Source organism: Diplotaxodon limnothrissa, linkage group LG18 (assembly GCF_057381915.1).
Source record: "Diplotaxodon limnothrissa isolate DT_005_m linkage group LG18, D_limnothrissa_male_GT1.1, whole genome shotgun sequence".
NCBI classification, from domain to species: Eukaryota; Metazoa; Chordata; class Actinopteri; order Cichliformes; family Cichlidae; genus Diplotaxodon; species Diplotaxodon limnothrissa.
The window spans coordinates 25,968,803-25,987,831 of NC_140613.1; the positions used below are offsets into that span (position 1 = coordinate 25,968,803).

General features: G+C 40.2%; 1 protein-coding gene across 1 annotated transcript in view; it reads left to right on the forward strand.

Annotated features, from left to right (window-relative positions):
• Nucleotides 1-268: 268 nt before the first annotated feature.
• The window catches only part of LOC146613792 (low-density lipoprotein receptor-related protein 8-like), an 83,088-nt gene continuing 64,327 nt past the window's right edge, over nt 269-19,029 (forward strand). Inside the window, exons 1-2 of the mRNA XM_085378889.1 lie at nt 269-335; nt 935-1,051. Of these exons, the coding sequence (XP_085235015.1) occupies nt 269-335; nt 935-1,051 (184 nt within the window). The remainder of the gene's footprint in view (nt 336-934; nt 1,052-19,029) is intronic.

The window sequence follows — 19,029 nt, forward strand, 5'->3', positions numbered from 1 at the left end:
TTTATTTTTAAAGTAAGCTAGTTCAAGAAATTTGCCTTAATAGTTTGTATTATTTCATGCCTTTGGTCACTGTCCTACTGTATCGCATTGTGTAGCGTAACTGTCCCCGCCCCGCGCGCTGTCGTCACGCGCCGGGTAGCCATTGAGGCGGAGGGAGGGGGAGTTTCACACGGCGGAGAGGCAGGCAGCGGCGTCGCAGCGCTACAACAAGAGCGGCTTTTGGGCTTTGTTTCGTGGATGTGAATGAGCTCCATCACCTTCTCCAGAAATGTTGACGGATTTAAGGATATTGCTACTTTTTAATTTGTTCGTCCTCAGGCTTCATTTCACAAAAGGTCAGTTGAAAATCGTTGCCCCCCTCTGCGCGCGAAACGCTATTGAAATAGTAGATAAAGGCTGGTGTGTGATGCTGAGCTGACTGGAAGCGCTCTCTACTCGGCGCGCGCGAGCGTCCGTGTGATACCAAGAGAGCAAAAAGGCTAAAAGGGACTACTTTCTAAAAACAAATTAAAAATGTAATAGGTGAGGTTTCAGGATAGGAAAAAGCCTCTGCGTGTCTGTCATGCATCTGTCATCCATACTGCATCAGAGGTAGTAGCTGTAGTAGCACAGACTGACTGACTGAATGAATCTTTGTCTTTACGTTTGGAAGAATTGAGTCGTGCAGACCCTGGGCCTCTTCTGAGCCCTTCTGTCTTTGAACTGTTAAATATCCTGGGAAAAAGGAGACCGCTATCTGAAAGAAAGCATGCACCATGACGCCTCTAGCCCTTCACCCAATTGACCTGAATGAAGACTGAATATCAATTAGGCATTCATTTGCAAATGACAGTTGAACTAGCCTACAAGAGATTACTGTTATATCCAATTGTTGCTCATCCATCTGGACTCTTATCTCTGCGTTTGTTTTTGTTTTTGTTTTTGTTTCTTGCAGCCACGGATGAGTGTGAGGATGGACAGTTTCAGTGCAGCAACAAAAGGTGTATACCGACCATCTGGAGGTGTGACGATGATGACGACTGCTCAGACAACAGTGATGAAGAAAACTGTCGTAAGTGTTAAAATTAAAGGAGAAATAAACACAGATTAAATATGTTGACTGTGGACCTGCCACGACTAAGGCGTTATTACACAATAACATGTTAAAGCATGATGAAAATAGACATTAACTATATTAATGATTATAACAGTGCAACCCCTCCATCCCTGCTTAATCATAAAAACATCCCACCGTATTATCATGAGGATTAGTCCAGTCAGTGTGATCCTAACCATCAATAGTACTAGAAAAAGTTTAGCTCTGAGTATTCATTAGAGCTAGTCTTTCAATTTTGATCACAATTCGAGTGTGTGCTTCAGCCTGTGTATTTTAAGTTGTGTTTTCTTATTGTGTTAAAAGTCATGAACCAGGTTTCTGCCCTTTCATAGCTTTAGATTTTTTTTTGCTGGCTTTGCTATCTTATTAGGATTTTATCAATTTTCTTTCTACTCACGCATTGTTCACAACGGCCCTGATTCCATAAAAGCCAGCAGAGTTTACAAAGACGCACAAATGCAATCATGCTTTGAGTGAGGATGTGTGCGTTCGCCTCAGGCTAAGAGCGCGTGCAGGTGATTTCATCCCTTCTCCTATAAATAGAGCACTCAACAAGCGTGTTTTCCTAAAATGCGGGTTGATTGGGTGGAACCATTTTCCAATCATCTTCAAATGAAAAGCTGTCCAGGTGAGGGACAGACGTGGTGCATCGCTCCAGTGCACAAAGCTCTGACAGGTATCTTGGATGTGTTGTTCTGGGTGGAAATAATAGAATTCTGCTTTCCTTTTTGACAGCAAACCAGTGGCCTATATTTTGAAAGAATGCTCGTGCTGAAACCAGTGAAATTGTGCCAAAGCTGAAGCCGAGATTTGCGTGTTTGCAGTGCAGCTTCTTTTGTGTCTGGGTTAATTGTGGCTCGGGAGAAAATTCTACACCTCCCCACGCGATCTCATAATGCATACACTCTCTCTTTCTTCTCATGCATCTCTCTGTTTTTATGTTTTTTCTCTCTCTCTCCCTTTCTCTTCCACAAAACTCCATCCCCCACACAGACCTGTTGTATACAACCACCTTATACTTCCTATGCGTGTATGGAGGTGTTTCCCTGTTCTTTCCTTGCTTCTCGTCTCCGTCCCAGCAGGACGTGTCCTCAGGCACGCAGAAAAGCAGGTCATTTGGAGCCTGCACTGCAAAAACTCTTTTGACTAGAAATAAGACAAATATACTTGGTAAGATTTTGAGTTTTTGCAGTGTGTTTGCTCCTAAAACATTCATGTGTCACTGTTTCAGACACGCACACGAATTCTGACGTTTGGAGAAAAGTGATTGCTCTGCCAGGCTTTATTTCCTCTGTATTTCTTTCATAGGAAATTGCTTGTGGGTTTATTACCCCCTCGTGTGTTTTCCATAAGGAGGAGCTTCTGACACATTTAGGGTTTGAGTGAAAACACTCCCTCTGAAAGCCTTTTAAGCTGAGACTTACTGTCAGCCCACCATTTGATGATTATGACTGTAAAGCATTACATGTTGTTTTATTAGAGAGCGGTACATGTGTGGCCTTCACTCTGTGTCCATCTCCTTTTCCTGTGTGGTCTGTTGTATCTGCGTGGGCAGGCGCTTGTTTCCCTGAGCAGAGATGCAGGGTTTCTGTACCCGCTTCTCTGTAGTGTGTGATCAGAGAGATGCTAAGGATGTTGGCTGTTAAAATTGTACTCCTCTGTACTCTGGCAATTGTTAAAGAATGATTTACTTATCTTTGAGTCATTCTCACAGGTTGCCTCTGTAAGCCGTTTTTCTCTTTCTCCATGTGAAAAGACAGAAGTCAGCCGGTGTTAGGCGGTGAGGTGAAAACCTGTACAACATATGCTGCGTTGGGGGGAGAAGGTGCTGAGGATTTAGCTTGTAAATACAGCAAATCCTGTTCAGAAATGACAACGTTGGTTCTCGTTGGCTGTGAAGCGGTAGCATTTTTTAAATTAAGTTTCTGAATGGCTGAGTGGATTGTCTCACTTTTTTTTTTTGCTGAAAATATAATATTTCATAACACAATGCCAAGCCAGATATTTCAGTGACTGAATGTGTGCAACAGACCATGGTTATGAAATATGCTGACAGGAAGGAGCTGCAGCTCCTTATTTGTCATGCCAGTGTCACTTTCTTTCTAACCTGACTGTCGCTGGCAGAACAGGTGTCTAAAACACACCAGAATTTCTCATACCAGTAATCTTTATGCACCATGGTGCTTCTCCATCCTTTACCCTGTTTTTGTTAACACCATCCCCCACTAGTTCACCCCCGAGACTGCAATCCCTATCACTCAGTACACCCCTACCATCCCCCCATTATCAAACTATTCCCCACTGACCGTTCACTCACTGCGGGGACCCATACATTCATACATGCATAATTGCAGTCCCTAACTATGTACAGACACATGTATGGGCCAGACACATGTTAGAATAAACAGAATCACATGAGTACTAATGCATGTGCACACTGTATTTTTGCAGCAGAGAAGTTCAGTCCATATATAAGAAACTGTACATTTTGTTTACTGGTTGCATAAGTTCCTGGGTGAGGATGAGACGCAAATCCTCCCTCCCTCTCGCTGCATCTGGAGTTGACAGCAGTGGAGGCAACAAAAGAATTCCTCCTTGAATTCTTAAAGTCCAATTTGTGCCGACTCAGATGCGAAGTCGGCGTTTAATCCTCGTCCTGATTATAGCAGCATATCGCCCACTTGCCATCTATCTGCGCTACCTTCAAAGTCCAGAGTGTCCGCTTGACTCTCCTCTCATCCTCGGATGTGATAGGAATCTATTTCATTTGCATTCATGAATTTAACATTCACACCTGCAGGGAGGCATTTCACATCGCCACGTAGTGCTCAAAGTCTTCTGTTGTTTTACACCGCGATGCAGAGTCAGCAACAGGCTGCATGCCTCCTCTCTTTGTCTTCTCTTAGTTAATAAACCTCCACCACTCCCTCATTGCCACACTCACTTTTGAATCTGCCGGCACTCCTCCAAACCTCCCGTAGTCATTTTTTTATTTCTTTGTTCTAAAGCCTTTCGGTGGATGCAGATTCTCTGCTATAGTGTCGAAACCACAGGCCTGCTAACACACCAAGTTTCAGGAAATTAAGAAGCCTCTGTTCAATGCTTGATAAATGCTTGTTTAAAGCTCTATTAAGAGTCCTTAGAACTCACACATCTGAGGCACACTGAGGTCCTTTTAATAGCTTGAGTGCGAAGAAATCGGTCAATATTTTTTAATATGGTCTACTTCGTGCATGATCTGTAAATTGGTTTTATGATATGAGAATAGGTAAGATTATGTCAGTCAATATTATTGTTTTTTTATTTGGCTGCTTGCTAAGTTCTTGAAGGCAGACAGTGCCTCCCCTGCTGACAGAGTATTTTTTGTCATCAATTCAAAATAGCTCACTGGATTTTGTTTTGAAATCCTTCCTTCTTTTTCTTTGCTTTATTATGCTTATGGTATTTCTTTGGCTGCAAATAAAACTATCTGTTAAGCAGTAAGTCATCTTCCGCTTATCCTCTGCATTTTATTTTTCAAGGCTTTCCTCTTTCAAAAAGGGAAAAGTCCTTTGTTATCATAAATATCCACATCTCTGAATGCTCACTTGGCGAACTATTTTTACATACTTTTTGGAACAACTTTGGCCTATCTACAACATCTTCACTTCTTTTTCTGCACTCACGCAGCAGATTCCCACAGAAAGCTAAATGGACTCCACTTTAAAACTCTCTACAGCCTCATGACTCTCTGTTTCTGTTGGCACTGACGGCTGGTCGAACACGCTTCCCGCCAGCTCTACTTTTTGGGTATTTCCGGCTGTTTTTATTGCTCTGACAGGTTATTTTTCTCCTAGCTGTGTTGACATCACCCACCCAGGCTAGTTGACAGCAATATTTCACAAAGTAATGCCGACTGATCAGACACGAGGAAACAGTTTTGCCACCTGCTGAGATCTACTTGTAAATTCAGAAAAATAATACCATTCTGTGTGAGGTTCTGCTTTGTGTCGCTGAGGTTTCAGAAAAAAAAAAGATGCCTTGTATTTTTGGCTTATCAGAGTTAAAAACATTTCTTGAGTGAGTGTGTTTCACCCCACAGTGTCTGAATCTTTTTTGTCTGTGTTCTTTGAAGCTTGAGTGATTGAGTGAAGTTGAAGTGATAGAAAGTGGGAAAAGAAATTATTATGACCCTACAGTGTGAGTCTGGGAGGTTGTTTTGTGTTCCTATCAAATTCTCCCCATAATCTCCACGGCTGTTGTCAACAGACACAGCGTGGAAAGGATTACGCCTTTATCTCTCCAAGCTATGAGGCATTTTTTCTGTCGGGTCTGTGGTCAATTTATGTTATGTTAATTCACAAAGATGTGATAATGCCTCAATTAGTCACCAATTTGAAAAGCTACGATAAAGCAAATGTTTTTATTGCAAAAATGTATGGCTTTTAAAACATGTCAGTTCGGTAAACAAACTGATCTTCTGATCTTTCTGATCTGTCCACTTGATCTTTTCCTCAAGAAACAAAGTCTGTGGAAGATCTTTGAGATTATTAAGCAGTTGTGGAAGTTGAAAACTTCTGCCTAAAGAAGAAAAACAAAATAATGTTTGTATTACTGCAATAGCAAGTGTTTTCCCATTTTTAAGGAGAATAACAGCAGTAGTGTTCTATTTCCTGTTATGTTGAAAAACATGTCAACAAGTCCCCTGATGCACCTTACTAGAGCATTTAAGAGCTTTATTCTTGTTTACAAAAACAGAGTTTGTATAATTCTTATGAGCTTGAAAGTATGAAGGTATAACTACCTTTATTCTTCAACACATTTCTTTAAGTAGTCTCCAGGAATAGTTATTTATTCTAGAGACACTCAAAGCTCTTCTTTGGATGTTGGCTGCCTTTTGTTCAGTTCTCTGTCAAGATGATCCCACATTGCTTCAATAAAGTTGAGGTCTGGGCTCTGGGGAGGACAATCGTTGCTTATAGCGTTCCACTGAATGTTTTTCTATCTAGATATGCTTTTACTGCATTGGCAGTGTGTTTGGGAATATATTAAATTATGAAATGCTTTCCACATGGTATTGCATGCTGGATCAAAATCTGATGGTACTTTTCTGTGTTTATGTCAAAGTGAGAAACTTAGCTGTAGCTAATGAAGATGATGGTAGTAGCTAGAATTCTCTTAAAGTAGCCAAATGCCTCATGATCAAATAAGTAAAGGACATGAATGGATGAATGAGATTCCTACTGTCCCAATATGCAAGTTACTTCATCATCAATTTTTTCAGATCTACAACAACACTGGCTGAAATGCAGTCTCACAAACTGTGACTGAGCCCCCACTGTGTTTTACAGATGGCTGTGGACACACAGTGTTGCACCTCTCTCCCACCCTCTGAATATACCTCAGCCTTTTCTCCTTGTTTCCGTTGATTAAGAATGGCTTCTTGACAGCCACACGTCTACTGAGACCATTTCTGATGAGGCTTCAGTGAACAGTAGATGGATCAACTGAAAGGCCAGATGCATCTCTCAGGTCCTGTGTCAGACCTTTGATGGATTTTTTCCTGTTTCTCAAGGAACTGATTTTCAGATACTGTTCATCTTCTTTATATAGTTTTTTTTTAGGCCTGGCAGTTCTTCTGTTGTCCTCTACTTATCCAGGTTCCTAAACAAAACATAAACTGCACATCTTAGCTGTTTGGGAATCACCAAATCAACTAAAGAAATTGGAAAAAAATTGGTGTTTTGTGATAGGCTACTAGTAGCAAAGTGCCTAAAGATACAAAAAAAAAATTGGTTCTAAGTTGTCTGTTATGTGTAGAGACTCACTGGTACATCGCTTGAGTTGTCTTTTCTATGCTTGACTGATTCATAGGTACGTTTTAAGTGATTTGACAAAGAAAAACATTCCTGTAAATTTGTTTAGGTACAGGGACTGGAGTTAAAATGAGTAAAAAAGCAGCCAATGTTCAAAGAAGAACTTTGAAAGACCTTCAGAAAGCCTGGATAATGTTTGCGAAAGCAAGCTCCTTAGAAGCAAAAAGTTTTCCTCATTATGTAATTTATTTATGTAGTCTAAAAAAATCAGGTCCAACCTTCATTTACGGGGCGATCGTGGCTCAAGAGTTGGGAGTTCGCCTTGTAATCGGAAGGTTGCCGGTTCAAGCCCCGGCTCGGACAGTCTCGGTCGTTGTGTCCTTGGGCAAGACACTTCACCCGTTGCCTACTGGTGGTGGTCAGAGGGCCCGGTGGCGCCAGTGTCCGGCAGCCTCGCCTCTGTCAGTGCGCCCCAGGGTGGCTGTGGCTACAATGTAGCTTGCCATCACCAGTGTGTGAATGGGTGGATGACTGTATGTAAAGCGCTATATAGATACAGGCCAGGCCATTCATTCACAGCGATCTTGAGCAATTAAAATGCTATAAAATGTTTTTAAATCAGCCTTCAGTCAAACCACAGTCCTTCTGGAAACAGCTTGTTACAATCCTGTTATCTTAGAACCCCTTTTTAAATGAACGTGGTTTAATTTCAGTGGATAACGGAATTAAAAAAAGGAGCTCACCAGTAAAAATCTGATTTGCAAATTTGATGAATTTACTGAAAATAATAGGTGTTTAACCCCCCCCCCCAAGTTCTCCTCTGCATGTGTAGACACCAATAGAAAGGACTAACTCAACAGTTCCGGTTCAACCCAACAGCACACTTGGAACAAATGCAACACTAATTACTTCCAAGACTACAGTGTGGCAAAAAAAGAGAAGCGTATATTTACCTACATCTTTATTACGATAAGAACTAAATGTACGTGCTGCTATATAGTTATAATTGTTGTGAACCTCGACTGCTCATAAGCGTCAGAACACGATAAGCTCATGTGTCGTTCTGTTATAATGTCTCTGGTTTTACAGATTAACCAGATATTTTCTTCCACATTATGCTAACTTATCGACGTGTGTGCGTGTGTGTGTTTGTGTATTACTATTTGCTTGTTTGCTGGTCCTACTGGCCTACTGCCCTGTATCTGCATGTCTCCAAGCCAGCTTGCCCTAAGTGATCATTAAGAAGTCTGCAGCTCCAATTGAGCTATTATCTCAGATTAGTGTGTGTCGTTACACAACGTTGCAGAGCGAGAGAGAGGGGATTAATGTGGGGGTATAAAACATCACTCAGCCTCAGCCTCTTCCCATCATCTGCCACATATTTATCCCTTTTTCCACTTGTCTTTTTAGTGCCTTCACCTCAGTGAAAACCATTTGTATGCATCATTTTAAAGATTACACCTCCCAGAAATCTGTGTTTATTTCAAGGGATAAAAAGCAGATATTTCTCCGAGGACACTCTTAGCAGTGTGTCTCGCCTCATGAAACTTACTGTTTCAATTCTGTTGAACTACCGAAATACTGCTGAGGCACTAAAATAACTTCATCAGCTAAAGTCTGTGCAGAGAATCTTTATTATGGAGTTAACACTGGGTTCTGGTTTCAATATTTAACTGTTTTAAAATCAATGAAAACTTTACAGGGCTGGAATTTTAATCATATCGTTTAAAGGCCGTCATTAACCCAAAATATTTAGATATTTAGCTCATATTTAGAGCTTTTCTGTGAGTTAATGGTGTAAAATGTATCCTGTAAACTCTAGAGCAGTGTTCTTAAAGTACTGGAAGTTACATATGGTGGTGAGGTAGGGCACTTTGTGTTTGAGATCTGGGCTGCTTGTTTTAACTGATAAAGTGATTCTGTTACACATCCCTGTAGTTTTTTGTAAAAGTGATTCAGTGGCAGTGAAATGAACCCAGGTCACTTTGAAAATCGATAAGACACATGCTGGATGTTCGAGAGCGGCTGCCTGCTCTGTGAACCCAGGCCTTGGGGCCGCTGGCATCCAGGCAGACAGCGCCTTTCATCCAGAATCACTGTCAGGAAAAAAAAAACAAAAAAAACCAGACCCACAAGGGATGATGTTGGCACACACTCCAAGAGCTGTGGCACTTAGCAACTTGTGACTCATTTTGGTGAAAAATGCGACTTCATGTGACACAACAGCCGTGCTCATGAATCTCTTCTGACAGCTGCGACAATGTTGGGATTGGATGATTGTGGCTGTGAGTATTACTTTATTTTGATTTATCTTTTTTTTTGGATGAGTAAACATATTCATCACAGAACTACTGAGGATATTATGCATCTCTGAAGTCAGGCCAGGGCAACACAGAGCGTCAGCACTGTGTGCGGTAGTGAATTGGAATGATGAGCAAATAGCTATGACACAGCAACCATAGCCCTCGGACTCTTTCGTTTTATTGATGATTCAATGTAGCCGGATAAAGTATGAGTGTCACCTCTGCTCACACAGGCCATATTCGCTTCCTTTTGCCCAGCTACATACTGACTCATTACATCGCCACCATCACAGTGTTGAAGCTTTGCATGCGGGCTGTCACTGCGTTGAATCATACCACCTGCCTACATGTCTCCACCTTTACAGCAACCATCAGAACAGTGCGCGTAGCTTGAAATGAACTGTGGACAATCCAGCTGGCCTAAAGAGCCATTCAAATCTCCAGACAAAGGGCGCAAACAGTGGTTATCCTTATAACAAGCAATATCCTATTGCATGGTTGTCAACTGCAGAATTGAGCAAACATAAACTCCCTTATTAAAAAGTAACTTTATTAAAAATGTTAACATTACAATTTGTGGACACGCAATGAAAGGCTGATAAGTGGCATACTGACTTTACTATTTGAGATAATGTAAGTCATTTTAAGTTAGCTTTTGCATTTATGCAACGTTAGCCATTGCTAACATTTTACCCTGTGGAACATAGCTGATTCAAAGTCAGGCTGGAGCTATCATGGCACAATTTACACTATATGGTAGTTTTCCTGTGCTTCTGGGTTTCTTTCTTCTTCTTCAGCATACAAGGACAGACATGAACACTTGTAGGTGTATGCTGCCCTGCCAGTGCCGTAAGAATTGCAGTCTTAGGACATATGCTGCCTACAATACCTGTCCTAACAAAGAAAACAAGTACTATTACATTTTCAGAATTTTGCTATTGAAATGTGTTGGAACATATATCATACATACATCATGTTTTTTTTAAAGTAAGTTTACAAAATGTAAGTAAATTGCTGTAAAAAAAAGCCTCAAATATCAGAGTAAGGTTCTGAAATTTCTAGTTTTGCCTAAATACTATCACTCAGTTATATTTAATTTCCCATCGCCTGAGGAAATGCTCTTAGCTTCCCTTTCCTCTTAAGGAATGACATATAATTAAATTTCTGCAGAAATGCAGAATGTGTGAGCTAAGCCTAAGTTAAATGAGGGTTTTATTGTGTCAGGCATTGCATTACCTGAACAGTCATAACAAATTAGAATGAGACTTGAACTAATTTTCTCAGCAGTAGAGATTTAAGCAAGAGAAGCCTTGAATCTGTACAGACGTGGACTATCAAATGATTTCTCTTCAACAATGACCTTCCAATTAGCAGGAAAATGGTTTTACATGGGCTAATCAAATGTCTAGACTGCTAGATCTGTACTGTAGATCTGAACAAAGAAAGATTTGCCATTTTTTGACTAGAGGAATGTAACATAACCATCCGTTCAGAGTAACTTGTTTTGCTGTCCCCTGCAGGCCTTTCTTACATCAAAGATTTTCAGAAAGATGCTTTCGCTCATGTGAAATCTGCATTTGAAAACAGCAGCAGCAGACCCAATTAGATTATTTAGTTTTCCTTGAAATATTCTGTCTGCACACAAAAAAATGGGCTGTGTAAACCTGCTTGGGTGTGTTTTGATTTAGATATTAACTATGAATGCGCAAAAACACACAGTGAAAAATCTTACCAAAATCTTGTAGCTATAACTTGGTTTTGAATTTGTAATGAAACTTATTTTACCATTATTTTCATGTTTAATCACACTGCTGTGTGGAGGTTTTAATAGATTTCTGCAGGCAGAAGGAGAAAGTACATCTCATTTCAGAAAAGGTCAGTCATGCCTGTTTAATTTATAAAGCTTATATTTAAATCATAGATATGATTTAAATATAAGCTTTCTAATTTAATCATATATAATGACATAATGCTTATTCATTATTCACCCTGTCTGTGTGTGTTAACACAAAAGTTGTGGCTTAGTATTCGAGCAAAAGTTTTCTTGGAAGTAGTTGGAAATGCAAGCAGAAAAGTGGGAAACGTTAGCTAGCAGATGGTTTGTCTGAGCCGCACTTGACCCCGTGTGCTTCCGGTAGGAATATTGCGATCAAAGCTGAGCGGCTAAGCTCTGCCTAGAGATAGATATGTTTTAAATGCATAGCCATTGGCCCATCACACGTACGCACATAGTATGGATGCACAAGACACACCCTGGCTGCACACTGAAAGGCATTGAGTTCACATGAAATGAAAACGTGTTCTATTTTATTGGTTTGTGCATACCCTTTGTGAATGGGTAATGATGTAATCTCTTGTGACATGGATCACCAGAAAAAGAAGAACCACACTGATGCCGAGTTTAGAGAAATAAAAGGAGTGAAAGAGGAGGCAGAGCCAAGGAGGGTGTCGTTGCGGAGCGGGGCAAGGCATGGGGGCAGGGATAAAGAGTGCTGCAGTGTCATTGATTTTAGAGTGGTTGTTTTGCTGTGTTATTGTTCAGATGCAGATCAGATAAAGTGTAGCCGATAAGACACACAGCCAATTAGAAATCAGCTGTAGTCTCTCCTTTAGAGAGGTGAGAGTTGAGGTTGAGTTTTCTGTTGCACTCTGCACAGAAAGAAGACAACTAAATCGCTAAGTTAACAGAGACAAAGCTCTTACTCAAGCATGAGTACAAAACTAAAAGCAATGCCAATTGGTTTGAAAGAAGAGCCACTCACTGCAGAACATCTGCTCAGGCTCAGGCAGCCAGGCTGCTGGAAACACCTGGCATTAATGCAGCTTTCCTGCTCTTCTAACACGGCTGTGTGAATCAGATTTTCTGTGTTTAACTTTAAGTCAAGGAGTGGCAAAGCAGCTTACACTGGGGGTTCAAATATATAAATATATAAAGTCATTGTGCTATTTATTTATATTTCATTCATGCTATTATATCTCTGTTTTACAAAATCAACAGGGATACTCTATTCAAAATATTACTCTATCACTTTTCACTTATATGGAACATATAGGGAACATTTCTGAAGAAGCAATTTTGTGTCTTGTAAGATGATGTGTAAGATGGTGATTACAATATTAGATACACAAAAAGCAATCAAATCTGGATTGTTGTGCTAGTATTTTTGCTTGGACAAGACTACTTCTTCCAGCCCTGATTACATTGTAGCTTACCAATAGTGATGTGTAGCCTGTGTCTTAAAAATGCTAGCCTGGTCCATTTGTTGATTGCACATGAAGGTTGATGGAGGCACTGTGTGCTTCCATCAGCCTGTTTGCAATCAGTCCAGACAACCCACTCTTTTCATTTTAGGCAATAAAACCTTTCCTCTTGATGCTTTGCCTTGCTGATATTAATATAGGTAAACCCCCCCCTTTCTTTTTTATGTTACCAGTCCACCTGTCATCTCTGAATTCTCCCTCCAAACTCTCTCAAACAGTACAAGCGGGGCACTGGATCTGCGAACTGATTGAAGAGAGTACTGTCTATATGGTTCAAGTGCTAAAGCCAAAATGCATGTATGTGTGTTAGATTATGTTGCAACATTGGTTTTATAGAAACAAATAAGTGGCTTCCACCAAAAAATTTAGTTTTTTTTATTAGCAAATTGTAGTTTATTGTTAGTTATAAGCCTAGCAGGAAACCCATTAACTGCATACAGTTTGGTGAGCTCAAGCTTAAAAAATAAAATATTGACCTCTAAGAAACAGTATTTCTTACAGGATTATTACAGTGTGCACATCTATCGCTTTTGTTTTGTACCCATTTTGTATGTGACTCCTCCTAAACCATGACATCAATAATTTACAGTGCTTTTTTACTCACTAATCTGCAAAGTCTGGTGCAGAGAACTATTACTTTTTTCTATCCACACAGCAGAAGTCACACTTTTGCATATAGTACAGTACCCTGGCCTACTTTGAATATCCACTCCACATATATTCTTACAGGGTAGAAATAGGAGTGAAAATGTCCCAGAAAAAACCTTCATTAAATTGCCTCATGCAACATGAGGATGCTATTGCATCGTAAAGCTGCAACACATTTAACACAGCCCACTGGAAATGATGTCATGGTGTTTAAGGAAATGTGCAAGCTTGCATTTGCTTTATTCTACGGGCTTGTAAAATTGGCTTTGTAAATGCAAAGACTAACCAATCCGGGTTGCGTATAAGACTTACATGTTTTCCGATGAGTGTCCCAAATTAAACTATTACCAATGTTATACTGACAGTCTTGGCATGTTCCCATAGGCCTTAAGGGTGATGGAGTGTGGTTACTTGTTTAATCTGCCCAGTTTGGCATGAAATCAGTGTTGTGACATTTTAGTCTTTAGGAATTCAGACCAAGTCTGCTGTAATATTCCTCTGCTCAGTACGGCTTAAGAAAGAATCATGAAAACAGCTAATGAATCATTTCATTTCTCTACTATTAGTTTAAATGAGGCCAACCGAAATGCTACATCTCTGATCTGTAACAAGTGTACCGTGCTTTTAATGGAACCATCTGAGCTTTGCATGCATGAAAGAAGCTGTGGTAAAGAGCCTAGCTGCTTTGTCACTTTCAGCTTTTCCAAAGACACTCAGTTGAAGACGTAGTTTGCTCATGCTGATGCATATATATTATAGTCTTTTACTGCAAAGAGAAACAGAGCAGAGCATTGAGGTAGCGTTGCATCTTTTGAGAGTAATGTGAGGTGTTTGGATTTATCTATGAATTATTTACCCAGTGTACTTACAACTCCAGATGATTTTCTATGCTTGGTAGCAAACATCCAGACCACATCTAACCTTGTGATCCTCTGTGCTTCGAGGTGTATTCAATCTCTTAATAATTATTACGTTTAAAGCATTTCACAGCTTATATCATGCGCATGGCATGAGGAGAAGTTGCTTTGTGCCACTTTGCTAACACAGAGAAGCTTTGGCGGTGAGGGGGGAAGCCTTTAGTCACAGTCTGAGTAATCTGTTTCTGTGGTGGGTTGGTTCAGGATTCTTTGATTGGACAGTGGGTATTTGGTGGGTCCACACTTAAGAATATCAGCTCTCACAGGGTCCATCAATAGGTGTCTGTGACTTTGTTCTTCCTGCCTGACTCCAGTGTGCAGTGTGTGAGAAGAAGAAGAAAGAAAAAAATGCATGCATTTAGAAACAGAGAAACAGACGGCCTACTCAGACGTGCAGAAGTGGGCGAATATGCGTGAGCGCGTGTTATGTTTGCATGTAACTGTCGGGTGATGTTCAAACAGCAGCTAGGATTAAAGTCTGAGCATGTCTTAATTACACTTTCTTGTTGCTAGGGGCAGACTTTCTAGAACAAGAAATTTGACCTCGGGCAGTATTACAGTTATGTTAATTTTCGTCTGCAGTGGGAAATGTAAAATCTGCTCTCAGTGCCTTGTCACAGCAATTTCAGTGGCTTAGTCTGCAGGCCAGTGAGGGTGTTTCTGAAAATTTGGTCTGCAGATGCCTTTGTGTTTTGTGCTATTGGAATCAGGTCTTTGCAAGAGAAAGGAAGGAGAGAAGAAGAAAAAGAGATGTGGCTCATTCTCTGCATAGGGTAAATGGCTAATCTCCCATTTCTCATTACAGCCCCCTGGTTAGTATAGAAATTAAAATCCAGTGTGGCACACTTTTCCTTATACGGGACTGACTATGGTGTAGGCTCGCTTCATACGTTTGGTTGCTGTGTAACCGAGAGTGACAAGTCACTCTTTGACTTACTCTTAAATCCAGTATTATAAACTCAAGATGCTTAATGGAAGGCCACTGGAAAGTAGACTAATGAGACCAGACATCATCCCTTCTAAAGGCTTTTAAAGACATACGGAAACAGGAATGTAATAATATAGATTGCCCGCAAGTGCTTTTGTAGATTAATTTATAAAGTACAAGATCCGCATTCTAAATGAGAGAATCATCAGAGACTCAAATGCCCGTAACAAATAGCTCTGGGGCTTATTTACACTTGGATCCTGTATTGATGTAAAACCCAGATGCAACTTTTCATGTTATAGACAGATTTCCCAGCATTCCCTTTCAAAGTGAAATACTGGGCAATCACAAACGTTACCAAACTCTGCATTAAGGTTCTGTATCTAATTGAAGCAGAAGCTGGATTAATGTTACCCAGTGTTCCCCATTTCTTATCAAATTGGCTGCTGTGAAATAGGTCATTTAGAAAAATTACAATCTTGATTGCACCTGCTTTAGTCTGCCTATCATTTTGCTCTCAATTAATGTTTTCTCCTCCTCATAGCTGAAACCTAACCTGAAGGTGTCCTTGAAGCTATGCTTAACATAATAAGAGAGTTTATTCCTGCAATGATGGGTGCTGCTCTGAGAAACATGCTGCAGGCTTTGGCATAACATCTCACTAAATCACTCAAAAGACTAAAAAGTCAAGCTTAGAGGTCTATTAACAAAGCATTTTAGTTTTGTAGCTAAGAGCTGTTGAAAAAGACACATAAACACGTTTGACTGTAAGTTAAAGTGTTGTTTTACTCAGATTATTCATACACTTCTTATATTCAGAAACACTATACACAATGAGTAACTGTACTTTAAATATTACGTATGATTGTGGCGACATATTTCCAAGGGAGCTCTTTATTTTACTTATCACTTACTTACCTTGTTACATTAAAAAAAGAGTAAGATCTTATACAAATGTTGGTGTGTTGGATAAAATCATACTACTTGAATCTGGCCAAAAATTCTTTTCACTTCAGCTTTTTTAGTTATGGTTTAGCTCTGTTGGTCTATATTTTCGTTGGATACATTGTCCTGAAATTTTGTCCCAAATAATGAATCCAAATGATAATCCTGTGACTTTAAATCCTTGAACAGCTCACACATGGACTGCTATAAAAATTGGCCACAATTGTTAGCATGCTAGCATTAGGGCTGTGCCGTATCATATTGTCTGCAAGGATACTGATATGAATTTAAGTGCTATAAAATTTTCAGATCTCTGTTGATGTGCCAAATTCTTACTACAATACTGTACTGTACCACTGGTACAGTATCATAGTTAGACATGGCCACACGCTGATTTTTTTGAAGGACTATTTTGAACTCTTGAGCCTACGCCATCGCGATTTGATGAGCGTGAAGCAGGGCTGACTGTGGAACTGCATACTCGGTGGATAACAGCGAGTAAATCACAAGTCTGGAGACAGGTGTTTACTTAGCTCAGTGCCCAGGGCTGTTTTCCCATAGCGTCCTATAGGACTAGAAGGTGTTTTACGACAGCAGGTATCACACTCCCATATGCAGAAAGGCTATTGCAGGGACTTGAATTCAAGTTCTTGTTTTATTTTTTAGCCATCTTTAATACTAGTCTATGGTTAGTATTTACATCAAAGTACTGGTTTGCCAAATTACAGCCTGACAGACAGGCTAACATGGCTGCATGTTATGGTTGCAAATATTTCCCATTACCAAATCTGCCTGAGAACAATAGGTCCACTTTATGAATTGTGGCAGTCAGATCTTAATAGTGAATGATAGCATTTGGTCCTGGAGTTATAATTACTTTTGATTGTCAAGAGGAATGTCTCCTGTGTTTCAGCCACATTGAAACTCAGAGGAGAATCTTCAAGTGAAGGGCAAAATTGCTTTGGGATTGACTTAATTAATTTCCATTCCATGATTATTTTTTTACTTCATAAAGGAATAGCCCCCCCCCCCAAAGAGGATTTAGTCAGAGCTGAAGGAAGATTATCAGCAATATGATAAAAATTGTTAATTTGGCTTTAAAATACCCAAGAATACAAAAATAACAGGTCAGGGCATAGATTTTCTCCAATAAGACAACGTAGACTTTTTGTTAGTGTACATAGAGCGATCATACTGTGTTGTCACCTGCCAAGAGAAAGAAAGACAGAAGAAGAAGAAGAAGACAAAGAAAACCCTGCATTCAGATTGTTGCTCAGCAGGTCAGACTCTCATTTTTGAATCACAGCTTTTTTCTCAGATTTCTAAAAGCCACTGTATCTACTTACACTGATGATAACACTGACTACAGTGATTCTGATGTGCATTTAAAGGCTGAAGTACTGTTGTTACTGTGTGCTGGACTATAGGCATTGTATTGGTGGTATTTGTTAAAGCTCAGATGTTTAAACACTATGATGCTGTTGCGTGTGCACTGTCGCAGTCATTGAGCGACAGGGGGTCAACAGGGGGGCTGTTGTGAGCTTGCTACCGCATTTTCAGGCGAAGATAAATATATATATTTTTATTTCTTCATCTCATCCAACTACAGCACTAAACTCGCAGTGCTGATGTTCCTAAGTGAACTGCTTTCACTGTGCTAACTTTCCTCAATCTTCCTGCTTCTTTTTTTAGGCTCATGTTATAGTTTTGAAATCTGGATCGACTGCGTTTTTATAGATGTGGACTTCCAAGATAAGAGATTTTCGCTCTACACTGGAGAGTATGAAATGCTGTCCTTTTCTATGCAGGGATATCCTTGAATATCTCCTTCAAGCAAGCCTCTGAATCCCCTGCTGTGCCATTAGCAACTGATAGTAAAGTACTGTGCCTTTGCTGAATACCTGCAAGGTTAAGGTGTGTGGACAGTTTTAATTTGAAGCAAAAAATTGCAAAGAAAGATTTTATGTGTGCAGTCGAGGTTTGCTGAGTGATCAATACATATCTGAGGAAAAGTTCTTTGTAGACTGTTATAAGGCTGTGATGGGGAATGCAAGGCCAGGGACTCAACACAGTACCAAAGGTTATGACCGTTACAGATTATATACGTTATGTTCATCGGGGTCTTGGTTTGAACTCTACGCAGACTGTGTTCTTTCAGGCTATGAGGAAGGAGCATCTGGCTGCTGTGCTGATTTCTATCGAAGCATGCAGGAGAGGCTCTGGGGGAAGAGCAGCAGTGACGGTGTCAGCTGTTTGGCTGAGGGACCTGTCCTAAAACTGTGTGTGTCTGTGTGTGTTTCCCTGCCAGGGAGACTTTATTAACCAAAAACTCTGGGGCAGGTGACAGACTACAGCAACCAGCTTGTCTTCGTTCATTTGGAGGGCACCTTATTTAGATAGTTTACCGCAATAAGCAGGTGCTTTACCGCATTTCTTTGACATTGCACTGTTATCTGCAGTGGTTGCTTATGTAATGTTTTTAAATGGTTTGCGAAGGTTGTTGTTTCTGTGTGTGAACGGTCAGAGAATCAGCCATTTATCAAAAGTTAAGCCTTCACCGTTTTATCTTAACACAAGAGGCCACTCCATCTGTCTAGTAGGATTAGATTTATTCTGAAGGCTCCTGTTTTTCTGCTCATTTCTGATAAAAGTAGGATTTGGGGCTGCATTCACTAGCTCTAACTGTGGAAAAGTGTGCATAATCTGACCCTTGCTGTGGACTTAGAGACAGCAGTAGGGGCTGGTTCCTATTTAAACTTTGCCTGCAGGACATTCGTGTCACGTTGATGTAACACAAACCACATTCAACACATGAAACAAGGTAGTTCATCAAAGATGTACTCCTCTCTACTCGGTGCAGACTCATTTCATTCCCTCCGTTACACCCTCTTCTTGTGTGCAGAACCACTTGTACAGAAATGGTTTTAACTCCATAATGAGATGAGCACTAAAACACCATTTTCAAAGAAGGTAGAGTGCAGCCTGAAATAAGGTGTAAACTGTATTCTTAGATTCACCTTCTGGTGTCTGATATGATCTCTTTTCTTATCTTTTTTTTCTAAATTACAACTTATACATAAAATTTAAATCCCATAAATTCATAAATGTAGTGTAAATAGAGCCTGTAGGTGCTGTT